This window comes from Arabidopsis lyrata (assembly GCF_000004255.2).
Source record: "Arabidopsis lyrata subsp. lyrata unplaced genomic scaffold ARALYscaffold_8, whole genome shotgun sequence".
NCBI lineage: Eukaryota > Viridiplantae > Streptophyta > Magnoliopsida > Brassicales > Brassicaceae > Arabidopsis > Arabidopsis lyrata.
In genome coordinates this window covers 14,772,403-14,789,616 of record NW_003302548.1, presented here as the reverse complement: position 1 = coordinate 14,789,616, position 17,214 = coordinate 14,772,403, and the positions used below count along the sequence as shown (strand labels likewise).

The window sequence follows — 17,214 nt, the reverse complement described above, 5'->3', positions numbered from 1 at the left end:
TCCTATCATCTTTGTTTGATTTGTTTTTAACTGTTTTAAATCATCATCTAATATATAAAGTAAAAAAAAAAATCAATTTTTTTTCTGCATATACAGTGATTCGAAATTTTAAAAACAGACATATATTATCCAATTGACGAAAATGTGTGTTCAACGTTCTACATCGATTAAGTTTAATAAAATAAATGAGTTTTTTTGGCGGAACGAGTTTTTGAATCAACAATAATAAAAAGTTTAAAATATCATTAATATGCCGCTTCAATACGGATTAAATCCTTAATTTTATTTTAATACCACCAATATTATAAATATTAAATGAATCTCATTTAGAAAAGATTGTATAAACCCAAAAATTGTCCCATGGTATAATGTTACTTAATAACAATTGTAAACTATAAAATATAAATATCATAGAAAATGATACAATTTGTAAACTTTTATATATAATAAATAATCGTTAAATTTTAAAAATTATTACTTTTAGAAAACAAATCACGAGACTGGTTAAAAAGTTACAGAACGGGTTATATTTCGGAACAAAGTTATATGGTGGACGAGTTTGAATCAATATTTATAAAATTTTAAAATATCATTAAGATGCCGCTTTAATACAGATTAAATCTTCAGTTTATTAAAATATAAATGACTTAGAGAATGCTATGATTTCTAAACTTTTATATATAGTAAATAATCATTAAATTTTTTTAATAAAAACAAATCAGGGACGGGTTAAGAAATTACATAACAAGTTATATTTCGGAACAGGTTTATATGGCGGACGAATTTGAATCAATATTTATAAATATCATTAACATGCCGCTTTAATACGGGTTAAATCTTCAGTTTATTAACAATTGTCTCGTGGACTCGTGGTATATTGTTACTTAATAACAATTATCAACTATAATATAAATAAATATTTTATAAGGAGATACAATTTACAAAATATTTTTATACTAAATTTAAAAAATAAATTATCTCGCGGTATACAGCGGATTAAAATCTAGTAATAATAATATAATGGATGTAAATCATGTAATTATATTTTGTCATTGTTAAAAAAAAAGTTTCTACAAATTTATTGACCCACATGAATTAGAACCGATTCAGCCGGTCCGGTTTTACGAAAACTCTTTGTCTATTTTTTCCTTACTTACTTTTCCCTACGTGTGCTAATGGGAAAAAAAAACGTTACCAAATGAAAGAAGGCAGATTCTTTCTTTTTGTTTAACAACAGATTAGACTTTAGGGTTTGTGGCTCCTTCGCTAAGAGCCTAAAGAGAGGTAAACACAAATCTTCTCTGTTAAAATTAAGGATTTTACTTTCCACCAAATTATGTTTCTTTTTTCCTTCTTGTGTAAATTATTCCTTATCTATCCAAATTCGTCTTCTTGAGTGAATATTTAAAGCGAATCTCGACAAAACTAGCTAGCTCTTAAAAGGGATTTTAGGAGTTTACTCTTGCTTCTCAGATTTTTCCCGTATTTTCTTGGTAAAGTTCTCACACTGATTAATCAAGAAATCATTTCTGGGCTATGACTTTGGGTTGGTTTCAATCAAGAAACCATTTCTGGGCTATGACTTTTGAATTCTAGCTTGTGACTTTGTTTCTCTGATCTGCCAGCAAATCTTTCACATTTAGTTAGGGTTTCCATAAATTTCTAAGCAAATCTGGATTGGTTTTGTAGGAATTCATTGAAATGGTGAGAGGAAAGATTGAGATCAAGAAGATCGAGAACGTAACAAGTAGACAAGTCACGTTTTCCAAACGAAGGAGTGGTCTCTTTAAGAAGGCTCATGAGCTTTCTGTTCTATGTGATGCTCAAGTCGCAGCAATGATCTTCTCTCAGAAAGGAAGATTATATGAATTCGCTAGCTCCGAGTAAGATTTCTTAATTTCAGCTTGATTAATTACTCCAATCGATATACTATTTCAATATTTTTTCATGATGTTGAATTTGTTGTCTAATTAGTACTTGTGTAGTTTAAGATCTTTCTGACCAAATAGTACTAGAGATAACTAGGTAAGATTTTGCTTGTTGAAGTTGTTAGCCCAAAATATGCCTCTTTCGTGTATATATGAGAATAGATTAGTGTTTTGTCCAAACTAATTTTTGTATATGATTCTTTCTTCAAGTATGTTCATATATATATTGTTCATGTTTAGAGTCCAAGTTATATATTTTATGTTTCCCATGGTCTACTCGTTAAGGTCGGACGACACACTATGTAGGCGGCATATATATGGTCGTTTGAGAATGATTTTCATAACATAACAATATATGTATCAATCATGGATACTTTTTATTTAAGTACATATGTAAACAAAATCCATCATGTCGTGTATATGAGAATAGATTAGTGTTTCGCCCAAACTAATTTTTGTATATGATTCTTTCTTCAAGTATGTTCATATATATATTGTTCATGTTTAGAGTCCAAGTTATATATTTTATGTTTCCCATGGTCTACTCGTTAAGGTCGGACGACACACTATGTAGGCGGCATATATATGGTCGTTTGAGAATGATTTTCATAACATAACAATATATGTATCAATCATGGATACTTTTTATTCATATCTACCTAGGTTTATTTCTAGTATATTCAGACACTCATATTATGTATATATATATATATATATATATATATATATATACCCAACAAATGTCTAGTTTATCTCTACAAATATATAAGACCTTGTCTAGTATAATATCCGTAGTGATTATGAAGAGCCATTGATGGAATAACATGACTAACCATGCGAGCGAGTATTCACATATTCTTCTATAAACCTCACAAACTAATGAAGATTTTCTTGAGAATTGTCTTAGTATCAGGAATATGATCAAGCGATACGCTGAGTACAAGAGGGAGTACTTTGTTGCAGAAGCACATCCTATAGAGCAATATGTGCAGGTTCCTTTCTAGTTAATTAATTACATCGATGCCTTACATGTTGGTGTTTTGAGAGGATGAAGAAACAGAGTAAGAGATAAGAAATTATCTGTTCTCTTTTGAAAAAGACAAGAACGAAATAGAAAACTTTTAGTAAATTGAAACGTCTTGTTATTTACATGATAATACAATGAGTTTAAATAGAAAACAAATAGACACAACATATGAAGAGTTGTGTCTCTTCCTACTTGTGACTTTTGAGTGAAACAACACAAACTTATAACCGTTAACTGAAAACTCAATTATCAACCAACATTACAAACCTTTTGCATCATGTCAAACTTAAGTTGAAAATAAATCGAGTCACATTTTGGCTTTATTTTTGTGAAACTATTTTGGGTATACAGGGGCTAAAGAAGGAAATGGTGACAACGGTGAAAAAGATTGAAGTGCTTGAAGTCCATAACCGGTTTGTATATCAGTGTCATTTTTCTTCTACATTGTTAATGATAAGAGTTTATTTTCAAGTAGTTATTAAAGGATGTGTGTTAATTTACAAAATGTGGCTTTCTTAGGAAGATGATGGGACAAAGTTTGGCTTCTTGTTCGGTAAAAGAACTTCAGGAGATAGCCACACAGGTAGAGAAAAGCCTTCATATTGTTAGATTAAGAAAGGTAACATATACAAAATGCATTAACCAGAAAATTAATATATACACATTTCATTTTTACTTTCAAAATTGTGTGATTGCTTAGTTTTCTTTTGGATTCTATATTGGTTGTTATTGGTAGGCTAAGTTATATGAAGATGAGCTAGAGAAACTAAAAGCCAAGGTTAGAATAATTACAATTTGATTTTGTTTGAATCTCTTGTCCTTTGCCATGTTTTTTTTTTTTTTATAATTGATCTCTCTTCTTTATAAATTAGGAGAGGGAACTCAAGGACGAGAGAGTCAGGCTTTGTCGAAGGGTATGTACCATATGGTCCAATTTCTATTACCTATATGGGTGCATATATTTATATAGTCATAAATGCGTACAAATGGATATAAACATTGTAACTTGAACCCATTTTCATTAACAAAAGTAGTTCAACTCATGTACGGAGGAAATTGGAATATGGCGTATTATGCTTTAACCAACAATGTCTTGTTTTGTGGATATTTACCTAATTATATAGTTTTCTTTTACCATAATTGTGTATCCAAACTAAGAAAATAATGTATACTCTTATGTCAGGTTGGAGAAAGGCCAATGGGGATGCCGTCGGGAAACAAAGAGAAAGAGGATGTGGAAACTGATCTATTTATTGGATTACCATAAAAATCGTCCTTGGTCGTTAAACCTCATTTTCTAGCTATCTATCTCAATTATTGTTATGTTAATAGTGTTTCAATCACTTCTCTTTTAGTAATGTAATGTGTAAGAGTTCTAACTTCTAACTATGCTTTTATCCGTGGATGTAAGATAATGTAAGCTCTTAAATTTCTGTTTTTGTTTTGTAAAACCGATTTTTATTTATTCTAGTATATTCAAAACTGTTCTTTGTGTGGAAAGAATTACTAATTTGCTACTATATAGAAACAAACAATAAAATTTGTTATGAATTGCGATAGAGGATTTTCAGTTTATCAACCCAAAAATGATATGTTATAACAGTTTCTGGTATGTTTTTTACCATGTCTTTTTTTGGTAAGGTGTTTTTTACCAACATATAACGATTCATGTTTTTTTTTTTTTTTTTGGTTTAAGAAAATATAATGATTCATTCATATTTTTTTTATACAAACACCTATGGCCTGTGGGAATTACAGAATTAATACAAGCGGCCCAATAAAGAAACTATCCTAATACTTATTACTCGCAAAGCGTAAGCCCAACTATAAGAAATTTCTAATTCTTATAGGCCCACAAATTATATCACTACCGACGTCGTTTTGCTTAGTCTCTGGTTAAGACTCAATTCAGACCAAGTTTCTCGCACGAGCTTGTCTATGATCTCCCGCTCAATCTCTGCAATGATCTCTTCTCCTTCCTCTTCAAGCTTCTTCTTCTCTACAAGATGTTTCACGTCCATTAAAGCAGTCTCTTCAGGAAGGGGACAACACTTACTACTATATCTCGGAACAGCGGAACAAAGCTCGCTGATTAGCTCCGGTCCCGGATAGTTTTCGCGTTTTTTCGCCACGTTTTCAATCAGAACCTCGTTCACTAGATCAAACAGTAGCCTCCGATTGCATCGCAAAACCAATCTTCCTGATGGATAATCTCCAAACTGCTCCAGTTTGTGGAAAATCGAAGGATCTAGCATTGTTGTTGATGTGTCATTCTTGATTCCCACAAGATTCAATATTCTTGTGATGTAGTCTTGTTCAGAATCGATTCCAGTGGCAGCATCGTCTAATTTTTGATTCCTCGCTACTTGTGGACTAGTCTTCTCGATTTTGTGCATCAAACTAGAGCGAATCGATGCTACTTCATTCGATATTAGTCGATCTCTTTCGTTAATCTTGAAAAAAAACACGAAAAGAGGATTATCAGAGGTTGAGGATTTAGTGTGTTAGAGACAGAGAGAAACTTGAATTAGATTGTACCTGTTTATGAGGAGGTCTTGTGGCAGAGATGTTTTCAAGATCATTTGACTTTGGTATTTTCTTGAACTTCTTCTTGTGTAAAGGCTTGGCTTTCACGTCTCTCGATTCAGACAAGAAAGCCTCTCGCTTCCTGTTTCGAATATCTGATGTAGGAGAAGGGTTTATGGGACGTTTTGTTTCACTCTCTGCCTTCTTGCATAGGTTGATTGGTTTTAGTTGCCTTTGTTTTACTCTGTCCTTGCTCTGTTTCTCTCCAGAGGCTTTTGACACTGAATCAAGAATTGCTGTTGTTGGCTTTGGCTTCTGAACGATCGGTTCTGGTCTGGAAGAAGATGAGGAATTAGGTTTGTGACTGGTGCTTTGTTTGTTCTCTTTATCTGAAAACCTAGTTCTTGGTGAACAAGAAACTGTTGTGTCTCTTCTAAGCTCATGTGATGGTCTTGCTTCTCTGTTCTTCACCGAGTTTGTTATATCCATACCGACGACTCTTCTTGTGACGACTCTCTCTTTGATTTGTTTAACTATCTGCCTCGCGTAATCTCTCGGACTATGAATCTCCTCTTGACTCTCCTCTTGATCTTGTTTCAGCTTTGAACATCCAAACTCTTTCTCTTTGTTTAGCTGAAGAGAGAGGCGATGAATGTCGAAATCCGATTTCCGAGCAGAGGAGATTCTAGGGCTCACCGGTAAAGATCGTGTGCCTTTCTTGGAAAGTCTATGGCTTGTGATATGATGACTTGACATTGTATGAAGATCTGACAGTGAATGGTTTAGGTCAGTTTTGTCAGGAAGAAGATCAAGACCCATTAGTCTAGCCACCAAGTTTGGTGTTTTGCTTCCTGGTGAGTTACAGATTTCAGATGAAGAAGTTGAAGTATCAGTCGCTAGAGCTCTGAGTCTTGAACTCTTTGTCCCTGTCTCTGTTCTCACTCTCATGCTTACCTACAATTTCAAGGTCATTATCAGAAAACTATCTCAACCAAAACACATCAGACAAATTAGTAAATTCCATTTTTTAAATTTTTTACTTACTGGAATGTTCAAACTTTGTTTGTCTTTGTAAGTTGTTGATGGCAGAGTCTCTTCTATCAACTTCAAGCCTGCAAAATTTCACAAGAACAACAACACTTTAGTATGTCTCAAAACCCTACAAAAATGTTTACGAAATTCAAGTTAAACAGTTTGAGAAAAAAAGAGTACATATACCTTTAGAACTTGAAGGAGAATCAATGGTGAGGTGATGATGAGAGTGAAAGTAAAAATGTTGAAAATCAAATAAGTGGAAAAAAGCAGCCATGCATCCATTTGCTGTTTTCTTTGACCTTGAGGAAGAGAAGGCTCCACCGCGGCCACCACCGTGACCGTCATCGAATATGCGGCAGTCTCTTCCCATTTTGAGTAAGAAAAAGTCTTACAACTTTTTTTTGAATCTTAAACTTTTGTAACGCAGTGAATATGGACTGACAAGAAAAAGTTTTAAGAAGAATGGTGGATGGAACAAAAACCCAAGCAAAAGGTGGCTAAGTTTAATCTAATCTTGAGTTGCTTTTAGTTTCTGTTTTTGGTTCTTGAGTTTTAAATTACCAGACAAGAGATGTTGGAAGCAGCTATCTTCTCTGCAATTCTCTCTCTCTCTCTCTCTCTCTCTCTCTCTCTCTTACATTGGGAATCGAACATGAGGATGGTGAAGAATATTTAATGTGACAGAAAATGTGATTCAAAGAAGAAGATAGTAATTATTACGGATTTTATGAAACTGTAAAATAGTTAGTAAGTAGGAGTTATTAGATAACGATGGCCACACATCTCTCTCTAGGAATCAATCAGACAGCTTGAGTGTTTTACAATATCATTCAAGTCTCTCTCTCTTCTTTGTCTACTTAATTTTGAAATTTTTTCCCTTGGGGATTTTCAAACTCGTGAACCTTTTTCTTTTTCATTTTTGGCTTACGTAACAGAATATTCTCAGTTCTCACTATATGTAAGCAGTTTGTTTCATGGTACCGAGATGGTTAGTTAGGTTAATGTACAATGCATACACACATACATAACCACAATTTTCAACTATTGTGTAGACCTTCGATGTCTTTGTATTTTCTAGGATTTATGTCTTTTGAGGTTTTTTGGGCTGATCCTTTTGTTTTCTTTGGGGGACATTTTTTTTACACGTTTAACTCTTTTTTACTAAGTACTTTTTCCTCCGTTTCAAAATATAAGACGTTTTGAAGAAACTTTTTTGTTTCAAAATATAAGTCGTTTTCAAGTTTCTATGCAAATTATATATTACTTTAATATTTTATGATTATTTTTATTATGCAGTCTCTTTTATGATTGACTGAACTTTTAAAAAGTAGATCTTCTTAATCGACGTGCTTTTAGTTAAAACGGCTTATATTTTGAAACGGAGTGAATACTATTATTGTATGTATATGAAAAGGATAAAAGAAAATTATCTTTAGCTGGACATTATGATAATTCTATTCTATTGTATTAATGACGAGTTTTGAGAGCGTTGACAATAATTAAAGTTGTGTCTAGATTGCATTTAACTTAAGTTTAAATTATCTTTCCACGCTTTTAGAAACCCCATCATGTTACTAAAAATAATTTGGTTCAAGTTATTACACTAGTCTCTATAGAATTGGAAGTTGAACTTTTCTTTTCATATAAAGCTTTGTTTGTTTTTTCATAGTCATGTTAAGTCACATGCTTTTTATCAAGATCATTAGGTTCTTACACAATTAACCAAATGTGTGTTTTACACATATACAAGTAGAGGCAGCCCCACATTGCCTCTACTTTAAGAGAGTCTATGACTCTTTTAATAATATAATTTGGTAAAACAAATGGAGACCAGACTCATTTTTGTAACTACTAATTTTTTTAGCAAAAAATAATAATTGTCGAGAATTTTAATTGGTTTGAAAGAAATTTTGAACTGTGGAAAATCACATTTCTTATATTATAATATACTCTTAAAAGTAGAATCATATAAAGACTGTATTTTTTGTTTTAGAATGTATAAAATGTTTGAAACGGTCCAACTATTATCCATCACAGTAGTTACAAGGGCATGACAAATAGTGTTTTTGGGGATTAATTGGTGCAAAGGAAAATACAAATTCAAATGTCAAATCAATTTATAGAACGACCAAGTATGTGGGAGCGTTTCACATAATATATTCTTGTAAATGTAGAAGAATAGTATACAGATTACCTTCATCAACAGTTATGCAAATCCATAATATATGAATAGTTCTACATGCACAAATTTGGTGTATAAATTTTAATTTAACCTTGATCAAATATTGGACCAAGGGAATTTCAACAACCCAACCGTGTAATAAAACATAATTATTTATCTAACACATGTAAATTTTTTATTTTGCTGATGTAACTTTTTATTGTTATTTAGTAACTAGCATTTTCAAAATTAATTGACAGTCTAATTAACTTAACGTAAGTGGATTAGCCCAGTCTCATCACAAAATTTGTTTTTTTAGCAGTTAGCACAATAATATTTTAAGAGTTGGACTAACCTGATTTGGGGTAGCACTTTTAATCGACCCCAAAAATATCAGTGAACACAAGTCGTTATTTATTTTTCTTGGTTAAAATTATCGAACATGTTCAGAAAATTTCTGAAACATTCATTAATATTACCAAATTAGGTTGGAAACTTAAGAAAATTGTAATATGTATGGTACACATCTTATTTAAATTACAAACATCTTTCCAGCTAGCTATAACATAAACTGTTTACCTAACAACATGTTGCTTAAGTCTTAAGCAAATCAAAACATTCTTAGATAATAATCTCATACAGTCATACAAAGTTTTATTTTATATTTACTGTCTAGTTCGATTTGCATACATACTGAGACATGTAATATGAAAATAATAATACATTGGGTAATTATTTAGATGATATAATATTTTATTTCAAACCTTGAACATATTGTCAATCATATTCAGTTGCAGATTTTTAGAGACAACAACATACAAGTCCGTGGAGTCCCATAGGTTGACACAAAGCAGTTCTAGAAGGTGGTTTCACTCCACACCTTTTGTAACAATCTGACCTCCTTTGACATGGTCCTTTGAATACACAATCGCTTGAATCATCCATAATCCCTGTTATATTATATCAAACAAATTATAAATATATTAATTACTTAAAATTATTATAAGTTTTTTAGGATATTATATATATTAGAAAAATTGATTATAACTATATATACTGGAAAATATGCTATTTTCTAGTATGAAAAAAAAAACTTACGAGTAGATTGAACATTAACAATGAGAGAAATAGTGATCAAGAGAAGAGCAACAAAATGACACTTCGAAGACATCATCTTTTGATAAATTTCTCTACAATATAAATTACTATGAAATGTTTTGTAAATCTCCTTAGTGAATGAAACGAAAATTGCTGGTTCTTTTATAGATGAATTTTCAAATCATTGGGAGCATATAATGCTCTGATACTATTAAAGATGTTAAATATGATGATTTAGAATAATACAGAGATTGAGTATTTATACAGGGATCATGATATTACAGAGTGATTAATGAGAATATGCGAGTGTACATAAATAGATCCTTGACACAAGCAATCATGGATATTATGATATCCTTAATAGTTAATATCATCTAAATTTTGCATCAAATTTAATATATATCAAAAAAAATTGTTTGATATAAGATTTTGTTTACCTTAGTTAGATGTACATATGTTATACTCATTTTGACACAAGTTATTCTTACCAATATAAATAGATCATCTAACTAAATAGAGTTACTTTTCAAATCTTATTAGCATGATAATATGGTAACATATTCAGAATCTGATTGCTTTCTTTTATTCAATTATTATTATAAAAATTATTTATTTAAATTTATATGTAATAATTATACATTAATTCTACATAAGATAAACAAAGTGAATTAAGTATAATGTTATTTTTTGATCATACAAAATGATGTAACTATAAAATATGTATAACTAGAAAAAGACCCACGCGATGCGTGGGAATAGTTTGAATATATTTTATCGTAAGAAAAATAAATTAGTTTAACCTAAAACATATTAGAACTTGTATTAATTATAAAGAAAGTATTAACAAAAAAATCTTCCATATTATTCACTAAAAGTATTAGCAAAAAAAATCTTCCAATTTATTTATTCTCTACAATGACTTAAAAAGTTGTAATTTACATGTTTAAATGAATCATATGAATTGACAAAACATTATCAATATATTTGAAAGGCTTGTGAATTAACATTTCCAGGGATATTGGGAAAATAATGAGAGGACTTTGTGTAAAAAAAAAAAAAAGACGGTGGACAAGGAGTGAAAAAAATTAGAGAGTTGAGATAATATTTTGTTATCTTAAAAAACATGGTAGTTTACAAAATCACCCTATTTATATCATGGATGTTATGTTAAATTATCATTTATATCTCTTGCATCCATTTTGATAATTTGATTTATTCATTGTTTATGTAAATAGTTAGTTCACATAGCTATTAATCTTTAAATTAGAAAGGAAATTATAAGCATATGTAGTCATAATTTTAAACGGTAGTATTCATAAGTGTTGAAAAATCGATTTTATAAGAGCTTATTCAATATTATCTTTTTTCCCTTATGTTATCTGTTTACTTTAAAATAATAGAAATTTAGGTATATTAATTTTAAAATATATAAAATGTCGAAATAGTGATTTAAAATGTAGGCGACTTAAACATCATTAGAGCATCTCCAACTCCACTCTATTTTTTTTTCTCTAAACTCTATCATAAAGCACAATTCTCTCCAACCCTACTCTCTATTTTCACTCTAAAATAGAGTAAAAGAGAAGATTATTCTATATATAGAGGAACTCTTTTTTTTTTTTTTTTACAGTACCTCTATTTTAGAGTAGGGTATAAAGTGATACATTGGAGAGAAATCATGCTCTATTTTAGAGTAAAATATTGAGATTTACATTGGAGATGGTCTTAGGAGGTAATTTATACAATTAATGCTTCATTAATAAAAAAATCATTTATTAATAACAGGATGTAAGGATGTTCATTATTTATTTGAAAATGAAAAGAAAAAAAATTAAGAAAAATATGGCACATATCGATTAAAAAAAATATTAGAATATCTTATATATGTTAATTCTCGGTTTTAAAACGACAGTAAAGAGGAAAAAGAAATATATATATATATATATAAGATGTCATAGTAATTATTGAAAATTGCTAAGTTGAATATTGTTAATTTTTTTTTCAATTTATACCGCATTAATCAGAAAATTAATTTTTCATAATAATTTATTTTAAAGGAAGAAGAAAAATATGATTCATGTTGGCAAAAAAAAGAGCAACTTTTATATATGTGTAAAATAACTTTTAAAACTATTTTTATATGAGATTTGAAATTTTATTTAGTGATTTTGAAAACTTGCCACCTATTTAGAATTGTTAGCTAAACAAAATTCATCACCATATAGAGATATTTTTAACAGTATAGTCTACATACACAAAACATATATATATATATATATATATATATATATATATATATTAGGAAATATTTTCTTTATTTTCTGATCAAAAATTATAGAATTCAAATATACACATCATATCTTACCATTATAAACGTAATAACATATGACATTATGTACTGAAATATACTTAGAAAAATAACATAAAAAAACAAAAGAAAATTACATATGAAGGAAAAAAGATTAGAAACCAATAAAATTAAATTTAAAGCATCATATTAAAGGAAGAGATAGCACTTAAAAAAACAAATCTACGCTCAAAACCTCAGGTATTTTTTTTTTTTATGGATGTTAGGTCTCTCATGTTGAGATTTGAGATTGGTATGTCGTATTGTGCTATTCTTATAAATATGAAATAAATTATAGTAAATTAATTTTTAAATGTAACCTCTAGTCCTCTACCATGAGAAAATACATTCATTTTTAAATAATTAAATTATGGAAGTTACAATAATAGTTAATAGTGTGTTTGAATGCCATTGAATAGAGAAAAAATGTTAATACACAATTTATATGATTTAGGTTACAATTTAGTATTAAAAGGTGGATTAATATATATGATTAAAGAATTAAATGTATTATGTTTTTGGTTTAATAAGATATAGATAAAGTCAATTTTATTAATATATTTATTATCTATTTTATCGCTTAATAATTTGATCTTTATTTTTTACTATAAATTATGTGAAAAAGATAAAATGTAGGAAAATATCTCTTTATTCAAAAATATCCTTAAACTATTTTATCATCAAATAATTTTTATTTTATTTTATAATTTGAATTAAGGACTATTGTGGTTATTGTTCTCAAAAATCAAATAAACAGATTTATTGCACTTAAATTAAAAATGTCACTAAAAATGACACTAAAAATGACATGTGTCAAAAGAGTAGAACGCCAAATGTCACATTTTTAGAGATTGTTTTGAAGAAACCTTTTCATATTGTATAATTATGTGAAAAAGATAAAATGTAGGAAAATATCTATTTATTCAAAAATATCCTTAAACTATTTTATCATCAAATAATTTTAATTTTATTTTATAATTTGAATTAAGGACTATTGTGGTTATTGTTCTCAAAAATCAAATAAACAGATTTATTGCACTTAAATTAAAAAATAAACTAAAAATGATATGTGTCAAAAGAGTAGAACGCCAAATGTCACATTTTTAGAGATTGTTTTGAAGAAACCTTGTCATATTATATAAGATTATGTGAAAAAGATAAAATGTAGGAAAAATATCTCTTTATTCAAAAATATCCTTAAACTATTTTATCATCAAATAATTTTAATTTTATTTTATAATTTGAATTAAGGACTATTGTGGTTATTGTTTTCAAAAATCAAATAAACAGATTTATTGCACTTAAACTAAAAATGACATGTGTCAAAAGAGTAGAACGCCAAATGTCACATTTTTAGAGATTGTTTTGAAGAAACCTTGTCATATTATATAAGATATAGTCTAACACGACAATCTTTTCTTTCTAAAACATCAAATTTATATATCAACATTTTGGAAAAGGTATGAGCGCTCTGTTAAGATGTTATAAGATTGAATTTAAAAGCGATTCTTATCAAATAGATGACAAATTCTCATCTAGTAACATTGTAACACCACAAATCCGAGTACATTAACGAATTCGACACCACTAATCCATCAATATTTACCATAATCTAGAGTAAGTTGGTAACTAAAAATCGATGAAACGTAAGGGCCCTATGTTAATAAATTAGGGGGTTTTGAGGATCAATCAAATCTATCGACCTCAGAAAAGATCGAAACATCAAGAAGTTTTTGAAAGCGATAGTGATAGAAGCTGCTTAAATTCAAAAATTAAAAAAAAAAAAAAAATCCCACTAGGAAGAGAAAGGGATATGTGTATCAGAGTCCTTCTCATAGTGAAGTCATTACACAACCACAGTCGAAATCGAGTTCTTGGGACCACAATTTACCTAAATAATTCATTGTTTCATTATATAACATAAAGTTTTGGAGGATCGTGGGGCAAAGCATGATTTGTCTTGTTGCTTATAAACAACAGTGTCCCAATAGTAGAATGGTTGTTTTATAGGCAAGTCAGTGTTTAGAGTATTGTCGACGGCAAATCAAGATAAAAGTTTCATCACTGTACTGCAGGGTTTTCACGACAATTTGGTCCTACTAATCCCGCCATATTCGCGTTTTCGACAACTTTTGAATTGAATATATACCAATTCCTAATGTTTATATGTTTCACTGTGTTATCAAAAAAATTTAATGAATGAGACATCATTATTGTTATGATATTTTGTATAGTATTTGGAACCATGTGCTTCATTTCTCGTCAGAAAAGGAAATGGTGTATTATGAGGGAACGCAATCATATGTTTAATTTAATGCTTTTATTTTGAATAAAAATCAGTCTTTGTTTTATGGGATTTTCAAATGTATAAGTAAAGACAAAAAAAACAAGGGTGATTTTGTGCAGAGACAAAATTGGGATAAGTAATTATGTAAAAGAAAATAGTAGATTTGGTCCCAAACAAAAGAAAAATAATCGTTACATATGGGCTTTGAATTCGAAAGAATTACAATAAAACCAGTTGGTGTCTTGATCATGCACGTGTGATTAACACCATTGACTTTTGGTAACGAGAACGAATAAAATGACAGTTTTTAAATGTTTTGCATGTGAAATTACCTTTACACGGCAACACAAAAAATGAGGAACGATTATTAAATGCAAGCCGTCCAATTGTCTTCGTAATTCTGAAATTTGAATCTATAACGAACACGTATGGGTGGAAATTAATAATTTTAAACCTCTAACCTAATTACGTAGATATCTATTAATAAATTAGCACTATATAGTTTGATATATGACTCTAAGAAAGTGTATGGACATGTAGCTAAATTTATAATTAACTATTAATTCTTTAACTAATTGAGACATACCCAAAAAGCAATTCATAGGGTTTCTATCGTCCATCTCCATAGAAACGTTGCTACGAAATTTAAGAAATTTAATCAAGGGATACATGAAACTTGCAGGGCAGCATGTCTTACTATTTATTTGTGAAATTTTGATGAAATTCGAACTTTTTTCCCTAAATTTATTTCATGCATAGACTATGGACTATGCTTCATCGTCTTCTTACTTTTCACCATAAAATTTCTTATTAGTTTATCTATGCATGAACTGTTATTATTAGTTAATCTATCTAAATTCATTGATTCATCTCCACAACTTTCCTTAGATCTGCATCAATGCTTTGCAGATCTATTTGTTGAGATCCAAAAATGGTTGTAGATCCATATTTGTTCGTGAAAGTTGTCTCTTCCAGAGAATAGATCTACTATATAATTCTCTGATACGGTAGTGTGAATAGTAAACGCTAGTGTTTTTCTACTTGGTTTGAATGAATTAATTAGAACATAGTTGAGAGAGAAGAGATAAATGAACATGAAAGAGAAATAAACATCGTAAGAGTCAAAAATTAAAAGCAAAACGAAACGTCAGACGCGTGGGGTTAGTTTGGGAACAAATGTGGGCTAAAATTTTCTTTGTTATGGACTCTGAAACGAAATGTAGAAAAACTAGTTAGACCAAGATTTATTGTCTCCCAGCCAATTATCTCAAAAAACAAAGACATTAAACAGCATGCAATGCAATCAAAAGGGTAGTTAGAGAAAGATCAGACATTATAAATGAAACCATTACTTTACTGCCATATGAAATGAAGATCCTTTAACAAAAAAAAAAGAAATGAAGATCCACGAGTAGGAAATTAAAGGCGAAAATGACACTTTGAGGTTTAACTACGTCTACAAGAAATAAATTTTTTAAAAAAACTTATTAATAATATAAATTTGAGGACTCTTAAAAATTTCAGGATTTTCAGTCCACAATCTTAAATTTATATTATTAATAACTATGAAGTTTCAGGATTTTCCGAGAACTTAAATAATATAAATATGAAGTTTTGAAGATTAAAGCATTAAAATATCATATAAAAAAAACTGAATTTGAATAAAACTATTAGAACACATCCCTAAAATAACATATCATATTTTTCCAAATTGATTTTTATTGAGATTTTAGAACACCACTATTGGGAAAATTGAAAAAAAAAGATGTCTACTAAATTTTTTGTCCATATACACCTTTTTTGTGAGATTGTCACTTTGAACGAAATTACCCCTACATCCTTTTTAAAATATTTTATTAAAAATATAATTAGAAAAACAGGTAGACATACAAGAGTAGAGATGATTTGAAGTGAAATTTTTTAGATTTGGTTGAAAAAAAGTTGATTTTTTTATAGATAAAATTTCTTCTAATTTTGTTAGAACACGTTTTCTAGAGTTCTACGAAAGTTAGAATGTGTATTCTATATTTTTGTACATGTTCTACATATTTTAGACTAGTTTTCTGTTCTGAAAATTTTAGAAGTCTGACAATCATATATCTAAAATATTTAGAACATGCATTCTACGCTTTGCTCTATGTTCTAAATTTTTTTGAATATCTATTCTACTAATTACTACATCTTCTACCATCGTTAGAAATTGTAATCTTCTTTTAGAATGTAAATTCTACGATATTGTAGATTTGGTTTTCTGAAATTTTTAGAATTCTCTAAATATAAAAAGTAAATTTTCAGAAAAAGAAACTAAATATTTATTGTAGATTACGATTTAAATGGATATTTATTGTTTAGATTACGATCTAAATAATGTAGAAATCGTTGTCTACGTTTTTTTAGAAAAAGTTAAAACCAAAAACGTTTCTAAACCTTAAGCTAAGCCACCACTTTCGTTTCTAAAAAGCTAAGAACATGTTTTCCTTCAAATTCTCCCATTTTTCTTCAATGATTTGTGCTTTAGTTTCTAGATGCACATCTACATAAAGAGTGGTGTGTGGAGATTGTATGATAAGAAAGAGTGAAGGTTTATTGTATAGATACATCATGGAATAATATAATTGATAATTATTCTGTGTCAACGGATTGTAAAATGAATTTGACTATTATGAAATCATCACATGGTCGGAGGTTTAGCTTTGAACCCATGTAGCTTGCACGATTAACTCGAAACTGATAATCGGTAAAAAATAAATGTGATTAACATATATCAAATTTATTATAAATACATTCTAGAGAGATAGTCTACGA

At 29.2% G+C, this 17,214-nt stretch overlaps 3 protein-coding genes across 4 annotated transcripts; 1 reads left to right on the top strand and 2 right to left on the bottom strand.

The window, feature by feature from the left end:
• Positions 1–1,180: 1,180 nt before the first annotated feature.
• On the top strand, positions 1,181–4,428 carry LOC9300214 (MADS-box protein AGL72). 2 transcript variants are annotated; one of them, XM_021016356.1, is made up of 8 exons: positions 1,181–1,284; positions 1,690–1,883; positions 2,836–2,920; positions 3,307–3,368; positions 3,475–3,574; positions 3,692–3,733; positions 3,828–3,869; positions 4,139–4,428. In XM_021016356.1, the coding sequence occupies exons 2-8, from the start codon at positions 1,702–1,704 to the stop codon at positions 4,220–4,222; spliced, it is 597 nt and encodes a 198-aa protein (XP_020872015.1). In that variant the 5' UTR covers positions 1,181–1,284; positions 1,690–1,701; the 3' UTR covers positions 4,223–4,428. The 2 variants fall into 2 exon arrangements, with proteins under 2 accessions (XP_020872015.1, XP_002865878.1); XM_002865832.2 differs by lacking the exon at positions 1,181–1,284 and adding an exon at positions 1,330–1,493.
• A 209-nt stretch (positions 4,429–4,637) lies between these two features.
• Positions 4,638–7,411, bottom strand: LOC9300213. Its single transcript, XM_002864091.2, has 4 exons — positions 6,700–7,411; positions 6,526–6,593; positions 5,494–6,435; positions 4,638–5,408 (listed from the first exon to the last, which is right to left on the bottom strand). Exons 1-4 carry the CDS (start codon positions 6,884–6,886, stop codon positions 4,815–4,817), a joined length of 1,791 nt encoding a protein of 596 aa, XP_002864137.1. The 5' UTR covers positions 6,887–7,411; the 3' UTR covers positions 4,638–4,814.
• Positions 7,412–9,412: 2,001 nt separating this feature from the next.
• Positions 9,413–10,183, bottom strand: LOC9300212 (putative defensin-like protein 270). Its single transcript, XM_002864090.2, has 2 exons — positions 9,776–10,183; positions 9,413–9,627 (listed from the first exon to the last, which is right to left on the bottom strand). The coding sequence occupies exons 1-2, from the start codon at positions 9,849–9,851 to the stop codon at positions 9,479–9,481; spliced, it is 225 nt and encodes a 74-aa protein (XP_002864136.1). The 5' UTR covers positions 9,852–10,183; the 3' UTR covers positions 9,413–9,478.
• Between the last annotated feature and the right edge of the window lie 7,031 nt (positions 10,184–17,214).

Bases quoted from the DNA above. Each gene is read 5' to 3' on its own strand.
- LOC9300214 (XM_021016356.1), top strand. From the start codon at position 1,702: ATGGTGAGAGGAAAGATTGAGATCAAGAAGATCGAGAACGTAACAAGT. The intron at 1,884-2,835 runs GTAAGATTTCTT...GAATTGTCTTAG, and splicing joins TATGAATTCGCTAGCTCCGA to TATCAGGAATATGATCAAGC. The intron at 3,870-4,138 runs GTATGTACCATA...CTCTTATGTCAG, and splicing joins GAGTCAGGCTTTGTCGAAGG to GTTGGAGAAAGGCCAATGGG.
- LOC9300213 (XM_002864091.2), bottom strand. From the start codon at position 6,886: ATGGGAAGAGACTGCCGCATATTCGATGACGGTCACGGTGGTGGCCGC. The intron at 6,594-6,699 runs GTATATGTACTC...GAAATTTTGCAG, and splicing joins TTCTCCTTCAAGTTCTAAAG to GCTTGAAGTTGATAGAAGAG. The intron at 5,409-5,493 runs GTACAATCTAAT...TTTTTTTTCAAG, and splicing joins CAAGACCTCCTCATAAACAG to ATTAACGAAAGAGATCGACT.
- LOC9300212 (XM_002864090.2), bottom strand. From the start codon at position 9,851: ATGATGTCTTCGAAGTGTCATTTTGTTGCTCTTCTCTTGATCACTATT. The intron at 9,628-9,775 runs GTAAGTTTTTTT...ATAATATAACAG, and splicing joins TGTTAATGTTCAATCTACTC to GGATTATGGATGATTCAAGC.